The sequence below is a fragment of the Artemia franciscana genome, chromosome 21 (genome assembly GCF_032884065.1).
Source record: "Artemia franciscana chromosome 21, ASM3288406v1, whole genome shotgun sequence".
Taxonomy (NCBI): Eukaryota; Metazoa; Arthropoda; class Branchiopoda; order Anostraca; family Artemiidae; genus Artemia; species Artemia franciscana.
Window position 1 is genome coordinate 14,668,729 of NC_088883.1, and position 22,571 is coordinate 14,691,299.

General features: G+C 36.1%; 1 protein-coding gene across 3 annotated transcripts in view; it reads right to left on the reverse strand.

Moving 5' to 3' along the window:
- Positions 1–22,571, reverse strand: part of LOC136040984 (hemicentin-2-like) — a 186,309-nt gene that overhangs the window by 132,898 nt on the left and 30,840 nt on the right. For all 3 annotated transcript variants that reach the window (XM_065725464.1, XM_065725463.1, XM_065725462.1), the window contains one exon: positions 5,088–5,260. In XM_065725464.1, the coding sequence (XP_065581536.1) occupies positions 5,088–5,260 (173 nt within the window). The remainder of the gene's footprint in view (positions 1–5,087; positions 5,261–22,571) is intronic.

The window sequence follows — 22,571 nt, forward strand, 5'->3', positions numbered from 1 at the left end:
CGAAACTTTCGGGGGGTTAAGATTTTCCTACGAAACTTTCCAGGAAAATTACTCGGAGAATTCCGCATCGAATGAGTCTTCGTACACCCAGATCCGATGTCGGATGTGACCTGTAGGCGTCTAGGAAAAAAAAGAACATGAATTTTAAGTGGCTATGCGTGGTTTCTGGAAAACAGGGAAGGAGTTATCGGATCGAGCTGAAATTTCGCGGATAAGCTCCTGGGCCCTAGGGGACCTTAACTTGTGAATTTCAGCCCGATCGGACAACGTTAAAGGGGGGCTGGGGTTGACGGGTCGAAAATTTCGGCCAGATTTTCCCCATGAAGGAAAAGTTGGAGGGGGATGAAATTTTGAAGGTTTCTTAGTTGGAGCTCGGGCTACGAAATGCATCCCTCCCCATCCCTCTGCGACCACTGGAACCGAAGATCGCTTAACATTGTCGTGTGTCGCCTCTTTATAGAGGCACGAGTGTGCCTCCTTGATACTCATATACATTGACACTATGACGAAACTTGAAATTATAGAATTTGAAGAAATCTCAACTTCTTTTAGTTTCTTTACAAGTTCTGACGAATTCTTAATGTAAGAAATTTGTGTAGACATGAGTGGTTTACACAATGACACTAGCCAATTACTCAGAGCCCTTGTTGGTGACTTGTTACTTGAGTAACAAGTAACGAGTGTGAATTACGGAAAGTTAAAGAAATGAAATGTATCAAATTGAAAAGATATTGAAGAGTCGAACTAGCTAGGGTAATAGACAATTGCCTGCTCGTTGGCTAGGATACAATAGTGATCTCGACTCTTGTATTGCCACTGAAGACGTTCACAATACCCATTGATTTCTATGTGATACTCATGTATCACATGGACAAGAATTTTCCTGGCCATCAAATTCGAGGGAAAGTATGAAGTTCCGTTTGTTGATTGTATTCTTAAAAGTACTTATGATAACCCGAGAAAGGATCGCACATATGATATAAAATTTAGACCACATGATTAGCCACTCGTTACCGAAGAATGGAAAGAGTCATTTAACTCTGGTGAAAATCCTTTTAACCCATTATCTTCCAAAAAAATTGGTAGTATGAATGATTTGTGTCGTGCTATCAATAGAAGAATCTCCGCTCATAAAAATGGTGCTTTTCAATTTATTTATTTAATGGAACAGGGTCAGATCTACATCAGTCCTCCTACTGACACTAAGAAGGTTATTCTAATCTCAGAGATTTCTTGGTTTAAAATAAAATATAACCAATGGCAGATGGGCTGGAGGCACCAGTGGCATAGATCGCCTTATTTTTGTACACTATCCACCCGGCTTCTAATCAGAGTAATTACTGTTAAGACATCAAAAGCTGGTAATACCCAGGTTCCCCTCCTGAATTTTCCTGAACGGAAATAACTCAGGAACACATTCGCCACTACAGTGAATAGCACCTTCAATGTATTCTAGAATAAACTTCGTATTTGGAACTCTGTTTCCAGTTAACATTAAGAAGTGAATTGGGTGGTCCTATAGCAATAAAAAAAGGTGTAGCACAGATTACATATCATTTTCCCCCCATTCAATAACGAGATTGCTCATAGAAAAAATACTTTTGTTTATCCTCATACTGACTGCTATGTTGCTACTTTTGGATCGCGACAATTGGGTCAAGTAATAGACGAATACAGGGGTCGTTCTTCAATGTCCGGTTATGGTCTCGACAATTACTTTGCTAAGCTTTTTCTCTCTCCATTACCCTTTGGTTAAAATATATTGCTCCGGTTACAGCTGATTTTGCGTCCTCTACATTACACGATTTGGGCTCTGGGAAGTATTTTAAACAAAGTGTTCACAAAATCTCAGTTCCGGGGTGCGATCCCTCAGAAAGCGATTGATATCACAACAAAGCGGAAAAATTTGAAAGGTCGAGCCACACCTCATCATTCATCAGTCTCAACTCAGACCTAAGCGTAAAACATCGTTTCTGTCAAAGAAGAAAAGGAAACAAAAAGTAAAAATTGTTAGATCGGAAAAAGATTTCTTTTCCTAAAAATGGCATATCTACCACAGGAAGAATCTCATTCTCTAATCACCTCACCTCTGAATCTTTTCAATGCAGAAAATATTGATGTGAATACAGAACACAATTACTATAAACCATTTTATCAATTACAACCACTCTATGAAAACAATTTTCAAATATATTCCATTTCATAGATTTGAACTCCACATTTATAGAATTGAATGTGATTGCTACAAAATCTAACAATGAAAAACCAAAGACAGCCGAGGGGCTATTCTATGAAAATTGTGTTCTACATAATTTGTTTCGATATATAAGTGTCTACATAAGTGGAACTTTTTTTTAGCGCAAGTGACAATTTATCAAGCTATATAAGTTATATACAGTAAATTTGATGACTCAAACGTCCTATAAGCTATTATGAGCTTTAGCTTTTGAATATGAATATAAAACGGACACTGAAACTAACAATATGCAACAACTAATGATTTACAGTTGATTGGGAAAATAAATCAAGAAATATTTATGATACCTTAATGGTTGCATCCCAATGTTAAGATTGATATAAAACTACAACTTGCTCTGTTTAATTTTATTTTGAGAAAAATAGTTGTCACTGCGCCTGATGTAACAATCTCTCTCACCTCGCCAATACTTCATGTACGAAAACAACAGGTTATGAGTTCTGTTGCTTTGGCAATTGTAAGAGCTAGTCGAAATAATATTAAACTGCTCGTTATGCATACAATCACGAATCAGCGACATATTGCAAAGGATTCTCTTAGCATAAGAGTTGGCTTAGCAATAAAATCAGATTATTGCGAAACTGATTTGCCATTATTTGTCAATGGAAAAATTCCTTCAAAACGCTCTTTACGCTGAAGTTTTTAATTGTTTTAAAAAGTAGAATTGTGGCAAAGAGTCAAACCTTAGCGTAAAGACCGAGAGATTGCGGAGGGGACAACCCATTTCATATACGGAGTAATTTCTGTTCGTTTTAAGTTTTAATATCGCTCCTTACTTTCAGTTAAAAAACTAGTTTTTTTTATTTAATTTCTGAACGTTTTTGAATTAATACATGTTTGATTTCGGCTCTTTGCACATAAAATATCAAAAAGAAATTTACATATTAATTCTTTTTTTGGCTAAATGGCTTTCCCTAGTTTTTAATCAGACGATTTTGAGAAATAAGGGGTGGGGAAAGAAAACGATGTCAAGCATTATAGAAATAATAAGTTAATTGCATATAAAATGGCTCAGTGCCATCTATATTAAAAGTTTTTGATTTCTACATTTGAATTACAGTTAGTAACCACACTGTCATTACATTATTGCACCCAAATTTTAGGTACAACTGTAGCCACACTCAAGAGGCGTAGCTATCAGGGAAAAGGAAGATGGCTTTCCTCAGGCAGAGCCTCTGAAGGGGCACCAAAAGGAGTTTTTTTTAATAAATCACATTTTGTTTGCTATTATTGCGGTGTTAATGTTGGAAGGGGTGATCTCACGTTGTCCCCAGGAGCTGAAAACCCTAACTACACCTCAGGCTCAAAATTGATAGCTTCCTCCGAAGTTAAACTTTCCCAGTATATTTATTTTTGCTTTTATAATATAACATATTCCATTTATGAATGACTTTAACTAATTTGGCCAGTACTGTTTTTAAGGTTAGCTGAATTTTTTTTATAGCTATTCGCTAATTAAATAGGTATAGAATGAAGCATTAAAGATATTAAAAAATGTATTTAGCATGGTTTAAAGCTTCTTAAAATGCAAAGAAAAACATATCACGAAGAAAAACTTTACTAAAACAAACTACAAAAGCATTTTTTTTTTTTTTTTTTTTTTTACAGCATTATGCTTCAGAAATTCCCTTAACGATTCTCTTTTCTTTACTGTTAATATTATTTGGAAAGGGCACCAGATATTTTCATTTCGATTCAAAAGAATGCTCTATTCACTACGACCACTTACTCGATAAAATCCCCGGGGGGAAAAACGACTAAAGAAGCCATTTAGTGCTATTCATGGAAATCGGTGTTTTCCCTTGTTCAAGGTAGGATAATACAGACCTCTAATTAAGAGTCTTTGAAAATGTTAATTTGAATGTTTTGCATTTTTTTTATTTCAATTTGACTTCATTTTTAGAATTTTGATATTACTCTTATTTCTTCAAAGAGAGTGGTTTAAGTTTGCTTAAAAAAAAAAAATTATTTTACATGTTTTCATACTTCCTCACATGATTTTTTTTATCCAAAGAACGCGGAAAGCAAATTTAAAAGTGTAATTCAGTAGATGGGTAAAGCTGAACCTCAGCAAAAAAAGTAGGAGAAATGGCATCTACGTTAAAAGACCAAAACTGTTTGACAGCACTAGAACAACTTTTCGAAATCTTACATAGGAGACTTAAACCTTAATACCAGAAAAATAGCCAATTCTGCGACCCTAAAATGGGTCGAATGTAAATGTGATCCAGGGGCCTTCAAAATAAAGAGTAGAAGAATGTGCTTGAAAACATAATATATTGTATTTAGTAAATTACTATATCTGAAAAGATAAATACAGTACTTGCATTTTAAGAAATTAGTAAGCAATTCCTTATTTCATTAAGTATTCAACAAGAATCTTAAACTAAGAACCACGAGCCCAAAAGAAATGTTTTACCCTTATCTTTTAAAGTAAGGATATGACGCTGTTCTATCAAGACATCTGAGATTCCTAAGGGGAAGTTTTCAAATTGAGTAATGCCTTTCAATAGATTTTATTGAAACATAAAAGACGGCTCAAAGTTCATATTTTACGAAAACTGCACCTCCTACTTTCCAATGCAACAGAAGTACATAACAATTTAATAAAGCATAATTATATAAATTTTTTTTATTGAAGATTGTATTCGATTATAAGGCAAATCTAAAAAATGTCTTTTTGTTTTAGAGTGTTTAAGATTTTTTTTTGCATTTTGAAGATTTTTTTGGAAGGGGTTGGGCCACATCCTGCATTCACATCCTGGTTGTATTTATGCAACTCGTTAAAAACATTTAAAATGGCTAAAGGCAAAATTTAAAAAGTAACTACCGTCAATCCCATTTCTTCCTGGTATTCCATCTAAGCCCGGTTCTCCAGGAATTCCATCTCTACCATCCAGACCAGGAGGACCTCTTTCACCAAGCTCGCCTTTGCTTCCTGTTGGTCCAGGTGGTCCAATAGGTCCTAAGAGTCCTCTTGGTCCCATTTCCCCAGGTAAGCCCCTAAATAAATATTAGATATAAACTAGTTTCTTAAAAGTGGTTTTGAGCTAAAGCAAACAAAGTTCAAGTGAAAATGTCAGAGCAGACAGGAAGAAAACAAGAGGTCAGAGACACAGGTGGATTTTTATTCTTTTATCTTCAGAATTTGGTATAGAAAGATCAAAAAGGCTTAAGGTATCAAGATTGAAGGTTAAAAATCGAAATAGAACCAGATCAATAAAGTGACTCGATTCATGCTAACATGGATTGTCCCAAGAGAATAGCCTTTTAGAACAGAAAATCCACTGGGTACTCGTAGTTCTGATCAATCAATATAATTATACAATGAATCAATCCTAAGTCAACAGCCTCAATAGTATTTGGTGAAAAGTGAAAAGATACAAGTAGATGTTTCCTTTATAAATTTATTTTACTAAGTCTGTAGAATTCAGACGTTCAGATTCCAGATTCTAGATGTCTAAATATGTCTTGTTGGATGGAACAATTTTAATGAATTATAATGATAATAATAATATTTATTACCCACAAATATACAAAAGTATAAACAGTGGAGTACAGAAAAAAATTAATATAAAAGTACACGTAACTCAACAATGGCAAGCATAATAAATCTAATATAACAAAGAAAAACAGTATAATAAAATAGACTAACAGATCAGTAGAACAGACGAAGTAAAGCTGCATTGATAACTAGAAATATTTACAAACACAGTATAGACCGCCGCTCATCTTTCGCATTCATCAAATTCATCATTTATCAATAACCCACAAAGATAACCCTATGGAGAAAAGAAAAAGCAAACGAAATTAACAAAACGACCAAAAAAAAGAAACAAAATACTTATCCTACATAATACATAAATAACAAGAGAAAATACAACTAAACTAGAAAAATAAATTATAAGAAGAATAAGACTATGGCAGCATCGCCCCATACAGGGAATTATTCTTGCAGAGAGATCGGACATAGCGAGACAGCCGATTGTGGACGGCCAGGTATGGATCAAGAATGTCATATCTTTCACTAATCCAAGATTTTCTAGTCCAGGGTGGTAGGCCTAACAAGAACTTACAAAAACGGTAAAAGCAAGACCGGATGGTACGTTTATTCCGATCGGTTAATAGAGCCCGAAACGGGGAAAGACTAATGACATGCGGCTGCACCAGCGCATTGAAAAGTCTTGCTTTGATATGCCTATTATAATTTGTCTTGGTAGATATGAGTAGACCATAAGATTTGCGGATCTTACTAGTCAAATGCTCAACTAGCAGTGATCTCGTAGATTTCACATCACAACCGATTGGGAGCCCGAGGTAAACTAAACTAGGCGCTGGTCTCACGACACTATTTCCAAGTCGGATATCAGGAACGTCATCTGAGCTTTGACGGTTGAAAACAACAATTTCGCTCTTACTTTCATTAAAAGACAGGTTTATTTCGGAATAAGCGTTTCTTAGAATATCAAAGTTCTTTTCTATCATCCCAAAAGAATGGCTTAAATTCAGTATATCATCGGCATAATTTAACAGTGATATATCTCTACCTCTAAACACAATACTCATCTCAACATCTTTTTGTGATTCTACAACACTATTATTGTAAAGGGTAGGGGAAGAAACTGCACCTTGCCGTATGCCTTTTTCTACAGGAACTACTACAGCCGAAATTTGTGGACCATCAATCGTCGGGACTTTAATTCTAACCTTCAGTTTCTTATATAAATTACGGAATGGTAGGACGATTGATCTGTCAAGGCCACGTTTGAGCGCACACGACAGTATCTGAGCATGGACGCCAGAATCGAACGCTCGGCGTACATCAGAACTAGCTGCTATAACCCTTTCCCCTGTCTGGTCACACTCTAAAAGTACATTACCAATGAGATGGTAAACATGTTCCCTACTAACAGATTGTTTAAAACCAAATTGGTTATCAGGGCTTTCACAGACTCTATATAACTCATCAATAAAAAGAAGCTCAAAAATTTTGCAAAAAACTGGGGCAAATGTTATGGGGCGGTGAAAACTGCATTGAGCAGGGTCTTTTCCTTTCTTTAATACCGGCGTGACAACACCAACACAGAAGGAATCTGGCACTAAACCGCAAGTGAAGATCATCTGGTATAACAGAGTGAGATGCTCAAGGACCCTTTGGCTGCCATGAGCTAAATGCATGCCACAAATTTGGTCAATGCCTCGCGAGAACTTCTTCTTTGCTTTAATTATCGCCGCCCAAACATCAGAAACAGTTACCACAATCCCGAGTGAAGGCGATGCTTCACTTAACAGTAGATCAAGGTCATCTTCATATTTCGACACAAGCTGAGCGTCGGGTGCTGCAAATTCTATTTTGTAATAACTATTCCACTGTTTTTCTGTGGGCCAGAGGCTGGGACCGTCGCAATCACTTCTTTTTTTCCTTTTAAGGAAATTCCACACGGCATTTGGCTCACTTTTCAGCTCGTTACTATTTTCGTCCAGAATGGTAGCATTGTGCTTCTGCAGGCATTTGGCAAACTTTCTCTTCAGATAAATCCGCACCGTATTCACAGCACCTGACCGGGGCTTTCCTATATCCATCCACATTTTGTGTCAAGACTTAGAAGCATGACAAAGCTGAGCTAGGAGTGGGTTTTCTTTCCAGCGTGGAGCTTCAGCACCAATGCAAACCCTGCGTTGTGGTACCGCAGCAGTTTCAGCGACTCTCAAAGCATGGATTATTTCCATGCAATATACATTTAAATCAATCTGTTTTTCAGTGGTTTCTAGACTGGGATTTGCTTGTAGAAGGTGGTAGGGTACCTTGATCCTTCCCATAATTTCATCACAAACAGACTGGTATACGTCTATATTGATCTTCTTCCAGTCAGATTTCTTACGCCACTTCCTGACTTTGCTGGGACCTATGCTTGGCTGTATAGTTGTATCGAAAGAACAGGATACGGGTAAGTGATCGGAAATGTTGATTGTAGTGTTCAAATATGGAGAGGGGAGAGACAATGTCGTTTGCTTGGTTTGAAGAAAGAAATCAAGGGCCGAGGTTGCTCCCGAATTATGGATGTATGTAAAATCAAGATCGTTCAAAAGAACCTCAAGACCGGCGAGGGCATTAAGGAAGATTTGTGAACGTGGGTTTGTACCAGAGTGATTACAGTTCATGTCACCCGCTAGTATAACGTTTAGTCCCTGTTGTTTTGAACCACTAACTAAACTTGCTAATTTTTTGCAAGCAATACTGAACTTGCATTCAGACTTAAGGTCTCGGTAGTCAGTTTGCATGTACACTGAGTAAATGACAGTCTCGTTTATTTTGACCGCAACATAATTGTCAGAAGACGAGTGAAGAGTCGGTAGAAGTTCCGCTCGGGCGAGTACCGCTATACCACCGGATGGCCTACCTTTTCCACTTTGACTGGTTATCGCTGAAACCCCAAATACTTTTGAGCCATCTTAAATCGATTTGATATACAAATCGATTCTTATAAGCGCGCTTGAACTACTTTTGTGGTTTTTCACTATAAGAAATTTACAGCATAGCATAGAACTCCCATGATCACTAAGGCTAGATTGAAAATACAATAAACTGAATTGAAACTCACATTAAACAGTATCAAGATAGAGGAGTCCGTTAGAGAAAATTTAGAAATAAAGCAAAACATGTCTCTAAATATTTAATATGAATAAAATTACTTCAGAGAAAAAATTTGCAATCAGGACTCGTCTTTGTTTCCGGAAGAAGTAGATTTTATAGGTTTTGCTGGATGAGACTGGACCCATCCTAGGGGGCGAACATAGATCATCCTAGACTTACCCTATTTTGCTGACTGATGACAGAATTATTCTTAAAGTCAAAATGCTTCGTTAACTCCAAGTACATAATTCCTAGTCCAATTTTTTTTTTTCAAGGGTCTCCATAATAAAATAAGTAGCATTTCACAGATAAGGTAGATGTAAACCATAGCAAACTATATATATATATATATATATATATATATATATATATATATATATATATGTATATATATATATATATATATATACATATATATATATATATATATATATATATATATATATATATATATATATATATATATATATATATATATATATATATATATATATATATATATATGATTGTAAAAGCAACCAAATTGTGAGAGGGGAAGGGAAGTAAGGAAATGCACAGGGGTAAAATGTGATTCAAGTCAATTGTGATTTTCGATTTTGCTTGCTTATTTGCCTCGAACCACGACATTGCAGGGAATTAAAACCCTGTACATTTTCTGTTTCGAAAGTAATTGGTGAATTTTCATTGAGGTCAAAGCAAGTAATTGTTTCCAAAGATGAACCGACTTGACCTATGTAATAAGCAGCGCCTTAGCGCTGCTAAAGCAAAGAGCAAAGTGAGCTCACAGTATAATTGTTTATTTGTTCATTTATTTCTTTTCAACTAAGTAGATCGTTTGGAGGAAGTTGTTGTAATAACTTTGGAGGAGATCATTAAATTGAAAACTCAAATTTCTAAAGCCCCTTTTAAGAGTCAAAATAAATTGGAAAGCAAGCATAACCCCCCCCCCTTAAGCCCCTTATTTCCCAAGGACATCCAATAAATATTTTGTGATAGCTATTTTGCTCGACATAAATGAAATGTTCAATAATTAAGCCTGTGGGGATGAGAAGACCCCCACATCCCTTGAGGCAAAGGCTGTAAGCTATTTAATTCGCCCATTGTTAACATATTGTAATTTTTATTGGGAAAATCGAGCATGTTTGATCCTTGACGTCCAAAAAGGGAAATATATAAAGGTGAAGTTCTCAGGGAATATTGAGGGGGCATTTGAACTACATCAAAACAAACTATATGCTCGTAGGTGGTCACAAAACAAGAGCTAAGAGCTCATATGGCACTTGTGATGAGGCAAGAAGAGCTAAGAGCCAAGAGCTCATATGGTATGAGCTCTAACAAAATTCTAAGAATCAATAGATTGATTTAAAAGGAAAATCAGAGGCTTAATGCTGGTTAGGATTTAAAATAAGAGCTCTGAGTCACTATGTACTTCTAAATATCAAAAGTCATTAAGATCCGGTCACCACTCGTAAGTTATAAATACCTGATTTTTCTAATTTTTCCGAATTAACACCCCCCAGCTCCTCTAAAGAGAACGGATCTGTTCCAGTTATGTCAATCACGTATCTAGAACTTGTGCTTATTCTTCCCATCAAGTTTCATCCCGATCTCTCCAATCTAAGCGTTTTCCAAGATTTCTGTTTCTGTCTCGTTTCTCGTATGTCTCCTCTATGTCTCCGATTCCAATGCGAGTCGAAAATAGAGCATCTGAGACATAAGATCCTTCTATATATATATCAAGTTTCATTAAGATCCGATCACCTGTTCGTAAGATAAAAATACCCCAATTTTCACGTTTTCCAAGAATTCCGGTTTCCCCCTCCAACTCCCCCAAATGACACAGGATCTGGTCGGAATTTAAAATTAGAGCTCTAAAGCGCAAGATCCTTCTAAATATTAAATTTCATTAAGATCTGGTCAACCGTTCGTAAGTTACAAATACCTCATTTTTCCGAATTACCCCCCCCCCCCCCAACTCCACCATAGAGAGCAGATTTGGTCAGGTTATGCCAGTCACGTATCTTGACAGGTTTTTATTATTCCCATCCAGTTTCATCCTGATCTCTCCGCTTTAAATATTTTCTAAGATTTCCGGTTCCCCAACTGCCCCCCCCCCAATGACGCTGGATCCGGTTGAGACTTAAAATAAGAGATCTGAGTTACGAGGTCCTTCTAAATATGAAGTTTCATGAAGATCTGATAACTCCTTCTTGAGTTAAAAATACGTCATTTTTTCTAATTTTTAGAATAAACCCCCCCCCCCAATACAGCGGATCCGTTCCAATTATGACAATCACGTATCTAAGACTTCTGCTTATTTTTACCACCAAGTTTCATCCCGATCCCTCCAATCTAAGCGTTTTCTATGATTTTAGGTGCCCCCCAAACTCCCCCCAATGTCACCAGATCCGTTCGGAATTTAAAATAAGAGCTCTGAGACACGATATCCTTCTAAATATCAGATTTCATTGAGATCCGATCACCCGTTCGTAAGTTAAAAATACCTCATTTTTTCTTATTTTTCAGAATTAACCCCCCCCCCCAAATACCCCAAAGAGAGCGGATTTGTTCCGGTTATGCCAATCATGTATCTAGGACTTGTGCTCATTTTCCCCACCAAGATCCCTCCACTCTAAGTGTTTTCCAAGATTTTAGGTTTCCCCCTCCCAACTCCCCCCCAATGTCACCAGATCCGGTCAGGATTTAGAATGAAAGCTCTCAGACACAATATTCTTCCAAACATCAAATTTCTTTAAGATCTGATCAACCGTTCGTAAGTTAAAAATACTTCATTTTTTCTATTTTTCCAAATTAACCGGCCCTCACTCCCCCCCAGATGGTCAAATCGGGAAAACGACTATTTCTAATTTAATCTGGTCCGGTCCCTGATACGCCTGCCAAATTTCATCGTCCTAGCTTACCTGGAAGTGCCTAAAGTAGCAAAACCAGGACCGACACACGCGATTGCTATATGTCACTTGGTTAATACCAAGTGCCATAAAAAGCGTAAATCAGGAACACCTTAAGGTATTAAGTTGGAGCTTTCAGAAAATGATTTGGGGGCTCCAATTGAAAAAAAAAAGGCAATATGTGCATGCTGCTGCTACTACTACTAGTACTACTAACACTGCTACTACCATTACTACGACTAATACTATTACTGCTATTACTACTGTTACAAGTTCTATTTCTACTGCGACTAATAATAATGCTCAGGGTACTAAGACGAAAATTTTAGGAAATATTTAGGGGGAAGTTAAACTAAATGAAAACACACTGTATGCATGCAGGTTGTCAAGAAGGTGTATCAACCCTAACTCGGGAACAGCTTAGAGTAACAAGTTCAAACTTATCGGGAATGTTAAGGGGAATTTTAAACTAATCAAAAGGCACTGCGTGAATCTATCACTGCTACCATTAATGAACTTCTACTACTACTAGGGCTAAAGGTATTAATATGATAACTGCAGGGAATATTGAGGACATGTCGAACAAAACGAAAAAACTGTATGTATAAAGGTTGTCAAAAGAGCTTATCGGTAATATCTCAGGAACAGATTAGGGTATTAAGTTGAAACTTTCAGGACGAAGAAGAATTTGATAAAGAAGAAGATTCAACTGACCAAACGGCAATACGCGCGTGATACTACTGCTGCTACTATTACTGCTACTACCATAACTACTACAAGAGCGCCTTCTATTACTGCTATTACTACTACTACCACAACTGCTAATACTGCTACTAATACTACTACTGCTCCTCCTCCTACTACTACTACTACTACTACTGCTACTACTACTACTGCTACTACTACTACTACTACTACTATTACTACTACTACTAATTATTACTACCACTACTAATACTACTAGTACTACTGCTACTACTAGTAGTACTACTGGTTCTACTACTACTACTATTACTACTGTCACTAATATATCTACTACTACTACTTAGGCTAAGGATATTGAGATGAAACTTTCAGGGAATGTTTAGGGGAAGTTGAAATTACCAAAAGGTGCTGGGTCCTTAAAAATGATAAAAATAAAGATCCTCCAGAGCCATTACTGCCACATACAGTGGCAAGTCGACATTTCAGTACTATTACATGCAAGTTGTCAAAAGGGTGTATCAGCAATACCTCAGGAATAGCTTACAGTATTAAGTTAAAACAGTCAGCGTATGTTGAGGGAGATGTTAAACCATAAGGAACTATGTGCATGCTACTACTCCTCTCTGCCAATACGACTACTACTGAGGCTAAGGGTATTAAGGTGAAACATTTAGGGAATGTCTAGGGGGGTGTTGAAGTGAATCAAAACACACTAGGTGCATGCAGTCTGTTTAAAGGACGTATTAGCAATTTTTCAGGAATCTCATAGGGCATTAAGTTCAAACTTTCAGGGCAGGGGGAGGGGCTGTTGAGTTAACCAAAAGGTGCAATGTGTATGCTCCTACTGCAATAATTGCTACGCCTTCTACTGCCAATGAAATACTTCGATTAAGGGTAAGGACATTAAGGCCAACTTTCCGTATAAGAAATATCTCATGAACGGATTAAAGTATTGAGTTGACACTTCAAGACAAGGTAATGAGGATATTGAACTAACTAAAAGGCCCACAGCATTAATTTCAAATACTTAGATATGTTGAGGGGAATATTGAAATGACGGTGCTAGACTTATTCCCCCAGAAAATTTCCCCTGCAAAAACTCACCCCACCGCAGAAAATTATCCTCGAGTAAATTCCCAGGATAATTCCCCCTCGTCGAAAATTTCCCCAAATGCAAAACCAAGCTAGGGGGTTGCTAGGCATATCAACACTTTTGAACAAAACAGACATCTCAAAATTTGATTCGACATCATAGGGATTAGAGGAGGCATAGATAAAAGAAAAGGAACCAAAAGGGAATAGCTTCCGATCTTTAAAAAGGACACTCGAGCCTTCATTTTTGAAATGAATGAAACCCCTTCCAAGTTTTTAAAATAGTCTCTTCCATTTCAAATATGCAGGAAAAAATCTGTTGGCGCTTTTCTGGCCCTTTTATGGGCAGCATTTTAAGGGGAAGGAATTTTCTCCTTTTGCATAGAGGTCCCCCAAGACAAAAGTTTCATATAAGTTCCAGGCCAACTAGAAAAATTCTAAGTTTTTTAGCCCCTGTTGTTAGAAGAGGGACCAATTTAAAAAGAGGAAGCCATTGAATGATTCTTTTTACATGAATCCTCTTGGCTCAAAGACTTACGGGCTGTTATAAGTTTTGCATTTATTAGAAAAGTTTCCATGACTCATTTCCAGGCCATGAACCCCTCCCCTTCCCAAAACAAAATATTGATGATCTTTTTGACCAGGACAATTTCCCCTGGAGATTTTACATTATTAGACTACCGAGATCAGACATGCTTCCCCTTTTTTTCCACAACAAAATTCATCTGTAAATAGTTCAGATAGATGGATAGATAGATTTACTTTCCATATAACAGCACCATAATTACAGAACAATCAACAAATCACCACAATAGCTTCATGGCCTATAGAAGGTGGATTATCAAACAGACCTCATAACATCAAACATTTAAACACTTAACATGTAAAGCATTTGCTTCATAAAAATAGAAAAAAAACTCAAAGAATGACAGTTCATTAGATAAGCTTTATCAAACTGCAACGAATCACAATATCTATAAATATACATAAAGAAAAAAATATATGAGCTGAAAAAAAGCGAAAAACGCACAGGAAGTAACATTTTTTTTCAATATCAAGTAATGATTTAGTTGCTGAACGATTTACATCTTGGATAAGATCGATAATCTTATTGTAAGTAAGTGTTCGAGAGCAGTTTGAGAAAAGAAAAGAAAGGAGACACCCATGTGACTGGACAATAAGAAACATAAGAATAAATTAAGCTGTGAAATAAGATCCTTAGAATTGGCCCAAGAAAACCTTTTTTGAGCTTTCTTAAAATACCGAGGTTTCTGCATACCTTCACTTTAATAAAATCAATGACCTAATTTAATAAATAATGACCCTAAAATTGACCCTTGAGGGACCCCCTGGCAACACTTAATGGTGAGCGAAAAAGTGGATCAACAGAAATTATTCTACCAGACATGAAAGAGTTGAACCAAAAAAAATACACTACCTCTTACACCAACATGAGAAATTTTAAATAGAAGAACATTGTGGGTTAAAGAAGCAAAGGCTTTACGAACATTCAGAAACAAAGTACCAGGAATCAAAACGGAGTCTAGGTCACAGTGAAGATGATTCAGTAAAACATAACAAGCATGCTCAGTTGAATGATTTGCTCAAAAACCAAATTGAAAATCATGAAAAAAGTATATAGAAATCAGAATATTATTAAGAGAAAGCATCCCATTCTCAAATATTTTGCTAAACACAGAAAATAAAGAAATTAGCCGATTGTTGCCTGGATTATTTGGTCCCCCCCCCCACTTATGTAATAAGATAACTCGAGCATGCTTGAGACTACTCGGGAAAATACCATACTGAAAGGAGAGGTTATCAAGTTTCGTTAAGGGAGAAATAACAGAATGAAGTATGAACTTAATTACTCTAGTAGGAATTTTATCAGGGCCAGACGACGAGGAATTTTTCAATAACGTAACAATTTTAGTAATTTATATCTCTGTCGCTGGTTCCAAGAACATTGACTTAAGTGGGCCCAAGATAAGACCTGAAGTTGGATCGTGAAGGAGAAGAACTAACAGCAAAAGCCGTACTTTCACCAATATTCACATAATATGAAATAAATGCAGCTTGAACATTGAGTTCATCCTCGATAATTTTGCCATTGAGATCCAAAAAAGAAGGGACCAATGGAGACTGAAAAGAGAGCCAATTGGCAGAACGTATTGACTGTCAAGTTTTTTGAATATCTTTAACGCAATCTGAAAACAACTTAATAATACTGGGACTTGGCCCATCTAAACACAGAATTATAAATATTCCTCTAGATTTTAAATCACCGAAAACAAATAGCTTTCATTGAGGGTTAGCAGTGATAGAATCACTCTTAAAATTACCCCAAGAAATTTTCCCAACTCTTGACCTTAGAGGCATTAATTCCACTTAGCCCAATCTAAAAGGCCTCTAAACAGACTCACTAGTCCTCTCAATACTCAGATTATTTAAACAGCATCTAGAGTAAACATGGAAATGATCAGAAATGTCACTCACTGAAATATAATTTTGGATCAAGGTAGTCATACAAAAAATGTTGTCAATCAGAGATGTTTTACTCTCTGTTATGCGAGATCTCTGTTATCCACTGTTTGAAAATAGTACCCAGTAGATCATTAAGGTTGCGTAGAAACAGAGGAATAGAACCGCTAGGAGATCGTTAAATAATACCAACAATTAAATCTTTATCGTCAAATTTAATACCAATAAACAGTGATTCAAAGACTCCTTCGATATTTCTGGATAAATTTATTCAGAAGATCGGTAGATCGGATGAATTAGGAGATCGGCACTTGCGCAACGCAGACCATTGGTCAGTATGCAAAAAACTTAAAAAAAAAATGTTAAATGCATGCCAGTTGTCAAAAGCGTGTATCAGAAATATCACAGGGACTACTTAGGGCATTAAATTGAAACTCTCAGGGCTACTATTACTACTACAGAACTAAATCAAAAGAGCATAGGTGCATCTAGGTTTTAAAAATGGATAGATGCAATATCTCAGGCACTGAGTTGATTAGGTGGGGTACTAGGTGGATACTGGTTGTTGAGAGGGCAGATTAGCCACATCTCAAGAACGGTTAAGGGTACTAACTTGAAACTCTCAGGAATACAACTATTACCACCACTACTACTGCTGCTGTTACTATGATTGAACTAATAAAACGATTTCTAAGTTCACCCAGGTTGTGAAAAGGGCATAGGTAGAATGCTTCAGGAATAGAATAGGATATTTAGTCTTGTTATTCAGGGAAGTTGAGGGGGTTTAAAAGTAAAACAAAAGGTATTATGTGCATCCAAAGATTAAAAGAGGCATATATATGCGGATATCACAGGAACAGGTAGAGTGTTACGTGCTATCGGGGATGTCGATTTGTCATAAGGGCGTATTTGCGATATCTTAGAAACGGAAGGGTATTAAGCTGAAATTTTCAGGGTGGGTTGAGGGGATTTTGAACTCCTCATACCTAAATACCTCGCTCTTTATGCTAAAGTATTTTTAGAACCCCTCATATGCGTAATAATCTCTGTTCGTTTTAAGTTTTAATTATACTCCTTACTTTCAATTGAAAAAAACTTTTTCATGTTTATTTTTTTATAGTAATGCTAGAAAATCCCGCGCCCTTTTCATTGAATTTCTCTTCCCCCATGACATATTCCTCCAGGGAAAGATCCTCCCACATAGACCCCTCTTTTAAACCCCCTCCTCAAACCAAAAAAATCCCACTGAAAAGGTCTGTACGCTTCCCAATAACCATTACTGTATGTAAACACTGGTCAAAGTTTGTAACTTACAGCCCCTCCCCCAGGGACTGTGGGGGAGTATGTCATCCCCAAAGACATAGTTATTATGATTTTCGACTATACGGAACAAAATGTCTATCTCAAAATTTTGATTCGTTGCTTTTGGGAAAAAATGAGCGTAGGAGGGGGCCTAGATGCCCTCCAATTTTTTGGTCACTTAAAAAGGGCATTAGAACTTTTCATTTCCGTTAGAATGAGCCCTCTTGCGACATTCTAGGACCAATTGGTCGATACGATGACCCCTGGAAAAAAAAACAAAAAAAAAACAACAAATAAACACACACCCGTCTCCTGGCAAAAAAATACAAAATTCCACATTTTTGTAGATAGGAGCTTGAAATTTTTGCTATGAGGTTCTCTGATACGCTAAATGCGATGGTATTACTTTTAGGGGGTATTTCCCCCTATCTTCCAAAATGAGGCAAATTTTCTCAGGCTCGTAACTTTTGATGACAAAGACTAAATTTGATTAAACTTATATATTTAAAATCAGCATGAAAATCCGATTCTTTTGATGTATCTTTTAGCATCAAAATTTCGTTTTTTAGAGTTTCGTTTACTATTGAGCCGGGTCGCTCCTTACTACAGTTCGTTACCACGAACTGTTTGATCAACCCGGATTCATTAGTTTTTTTCAGTAATCTTGATTCCGATGGAGATTATATATATATATATATATATATATATATATATATATATATATATATATATATATATATATATATATATATATATATATATATATATCAGCATTTATTTATTTATTGATAGTCATTTAGTGTTGTTTTACCCTTAAAAATATTTGTTTGTATTTCTGCTGATTTTTGGTCTAATGTCGCGCTTTACTTTTCTTTGAAAGACTTTTTATTATGGAATTTTTTTTGTTTTAATTAGTGTTGAGATAAAAATCTGGAGTCTTAAAAATCAAGTTGTATGCAATAGGATACGTGTTATTGGACCTGATGGAATTGGACACGTGTCCAATAAGACACGTGTTACTGCAAGTCTTGTTTTCACTGAGGATGCGTGTCTGGGTGTAATACTGATAGACAGGAACTCATAATGTTTTGATAGAATTCATAATCTTTTGATTGAATGTTAGAGTACTCTAAAATTAGGAATCACCCCATTATCTTTGCTGAATTAATGAGGATACGAAAACGAATTACTTGAAATACCAGAATTTGTTATCACAACATTAACCTTTTTCAAACCATGGTTGCAGCAGTACCTGCAACCTAGTAAAGAGCGAACAGCAGCTCATAGAAAACAAAAGGTGGAAAAATGCTTTTTTAAAAAATCTGTCTTAATGAGAAAAATCGCCGTCTTACCTTAATTCAGGAATGGTGACCATTATTTCGGTTAGTCTTAAAAGTAAAATTTTTTTTGAAAACAAATCCGTGGTGATTTCGAAAAGAACCTGAAACCCTAAAAACGGCGTCATGTGGAAAATGAAAATGCACCATTAGAATCAGCATGGTCAAAACCCTAATAAAAGAAAGTTACACACCTCCACCTAAAACAACAAGGAAATCACTTTTTGAATGTGTTTTAGAGTTTTGATTAATGTCAGGCCTGGTTCTTCTTAACTTCCACTAACTGTTTGATAAAATTCTCATTCCAAGTTTTTTTTAGCCATTCCGCACATAGCACACTTTCTATTACAAAATGGCTGCATTGGCTAAACTCTAAAATGGTTTTTGGAAAGGACTAGCTAACCTTTAGCATAAGTTGGGGTTTGGGTCAGGGTAGTAGCACACTTCACATATAATGTACTGTTCGTTTTAACTGTTTGCATCTTTCTTTGATTTAATTGATTTTAGAAAAAACAAAGTTTTTGTGAGGGAACTAAATGGCAAATTTGAAACTTAAATTATTGCTTCACAGCCTATCTAACGTAGCCTAAATCGACGTTCTAAGCCACTTTTGAAAGCGGAAAAAAAATTAAATAACTATCAAGCGAAAATAATTCATTCAATTACAAAGCTGACTAGTTAGCGATACATGCTATATATTTTCATTTCAACATTAAAATCAATTACAAAATAAAATTGAAAAAGTGTTTGATACCCGGACGCGTGTTCTTTTTTTTCTTTTTCCAGCAATAGCGGTTCACTGGAACATCGTAGGGGCGCTGAAATGGGTAACCATCCGAGGATTTCGGAATTGGTGTTTCATTTCCCCAACCCAATAAAAGTAGGTGTCATTTCCTGGTTGATCTTATGTGGAATAACCCAAAAATTGCTTTTATGTAACTTTGAAAATTAAACTGAAAGAACTTAGGGATTCGGGTATAAAATAAGAGTTTCCACTTGTTTGACAAATCCTTATCCGAGCACTAGTTGAAAAACTCATAGTTTGCAATAAAACTAAAAACATTCTATCGGGTTATAATTTTGGTGATAAACCCATTTCTGAAAGTTTATTTCAATTTGAAAAGTTCTGGGGTTTCCCAAATGGGTAATAAGTTAGAAACTGCTAAAGAAGTAAGCAGCAAATTTTAACCTTCTTGTCAGCGCTAGTTCAAACTTATTCTTAGGCCTTGGGTTGAATTGAGTCAAACAAGGCTTGATTTCAACGGGGATTGAGCAACATAAGGGTTGAATTAAACGAGCGTTGATTTAAACGAGCGTTGATTTAAACGGGGTTTCAACTGAGCGAGGGTTCAGTCGATTGACAGTTCAGTTAAATGAGGCCCGACAAGGGCAGTCCTGGGCAATCTGACATCCTTCATCCACAGGACGTGTCCCAGTCATCTCAACCTTTTCTCATTATAGCCCTAGAAAGCTGGAATGGTACACATTTTTTATACAGCTTACTGTTTTAGATATGGTCAGTCAGTCGGGTAACCATAGTAATCCATAAGCAATTTCTTCGGAAAACATCTAGCAAACCCTCCTCCGTTTTTGGGAGTACCCACACTTAAGAACCATACCTGACACCTTTCATCACTATAGCTATTCTAATCTTGGCTTTAATTATTACGCATTCAATCTTAATCTATTATTTCCAAAACCTAGAGTAAAAGAAAATCAGACTCACATTAAAATTACGGAAAGATTTATTGCTTCCCAAAATTCTAGCAGGTGTAGTCTTTATACATTTCCTAAGCCTTAGAATAAGGTACAGAAAGAGTGAGATAGGAACATAAAAAAAGCTTCCAAGGGGATATTTTAGGCTGAGAATTTATTCCTGGAATTTTCATTTATCTGCCCTAGATCAACAGATTTCCAAGATCTCAAAAGCCCGTAAAGTGGGGTTTTGCCAGGACGGTCTTTACATTTCTAAGCGTCGATACTGAAAACTGACCCTGCCTGCATAGATGCTACGTTTAAATTTTACAACGACCGTGTAAAATTTACCTCTTTCAAAACAGGACAATGTCCCCCTCGAATCGGAATCTCTTATATCTTCTCATAATCCAGCTCTCAAACTGACCCTCTTTCTTTCTTATTCCATTTCAACTGAATAAAATAGACAGATTTAAATAAAATTGTTTCTTACAATAGAATCTTATCAAATTCGTGCAAACATTCACGCCCCCTCCCAAATAAATGATGACAATTGATAAATCCAATCTTATGCTGATTCTAAACATAAAAAAAAATCATTCAGCTTCTTGTTATTCACCAAAAGCGATGAATCTGAGAAAATTTGCCTGATTTAAAAAAAAAGAAAAGCAGGAAACACTCCCCAAAAAGCAAGCGATGTGAGTGAAAATCGCTTTAATCGCTGAATTCTTCATATCAGGGAATCCTACCGTAGAGTTTTCAAGCCTTAATCTACGAAATGTGGCATTTTCCCTTTTTTGTTTGCCAGAAGAAAAGTCGTGGATGCATGTGTATTTTTTTTTTCTTTGTTTCCGTGTTGACCGTATCAAACAGAAGGTTCTAGAACAATAGGAGGGAGCTCATTCAAACGTAAATTAGAAGTCTCTTTTTGAGTAACCATAAAGATTTTGCCACAGGAAAGCGTCGTTTTCTCTCCTTCTATGGCACCAAATTGCGACTTTACCCCAAAAAGGACCAATTTACAATCAAATTGGAATACTATAGGTTGAGTAACACCTATATTTTTCGTAACAAAACAATATGGCAAATTTGCCTGTAACTTGCCTTTTTCAGCAGTGATGGGTAAACTCAACCTAAATATTCTCCTTCCTCCCTTTATCTACCATTTGGACGTATTTTTAGATGTAATAAATATTTTTGGAGGGAAATTTGATATGGATACAAGGTCATATCCAGGATTGTGTTCGGGAGGGGGGGGATAAAGAAACTTTAAAAAACGCATCAAAATCTGTTTTTGTGTATTTTTTTTACGCTTTTACGAGCCAGACACAAATTTTAAGTGGTAAGAGTTCAAACCCCCTAAGACCCATCACTGGATACGACCTTGTATGGATGTATGTTCAAAATCATGATACTTCTTATTATGCGCAAAATAACATCAACAAAAATGATTACTGCTGAATATTCTCAATAACGGGAAACCTTATACGTGATCTGCAGTACGGAGTAGCAAAGGATTAAATTCGCCTCTTTTTACAAGGCCATATATACAAACTGATACAATGTGACATATGTAAATAGACAATATGACTCGCGACTGGATTATAACTCTAGTTCAGTTTATGAAGACAATAATGCTACAGGAAAACCTGAATATTACAGAAAAACTAAATTAGAACAAAGTAGTTGCGATTTTCAAAGTTGTTCTTATCCAACAGTTAAAAATCAATTTACAGGCAAATGTAAACAATATAAAGGGATAGGTATATATTAATTGAAAAAAATTTCCATAAAAGAAGCTTTTCAGTTAAAAGTAAAGAGCCACATTAAAACCTTAGTCACTTCTTGAATTCTAAGAAAAATAAATCAAAGAATAGTCAAGAAAAATACAAATAAACAAAAACTACTATCAGGAGCAGGGCTGCGGCCTCCTAAACCTTCTACAGACCAGAAGGTGATTTGCACTTTTATGAAAATAACCTGCATTTTGAGCAGCTTAATTTTAGGTCTAATATGAAGAACAAAAAAAGGCCAATCATATATAAAAATACGAGCGGTGCTACCTCTCTCTCTCTCTCTCTCCAGCCCTCTAAGCGGTTTGAATTTCATATGCGGTTTACTGGAGGCAATATGTGTTTGAGTGATTTTTTTTTCTAACT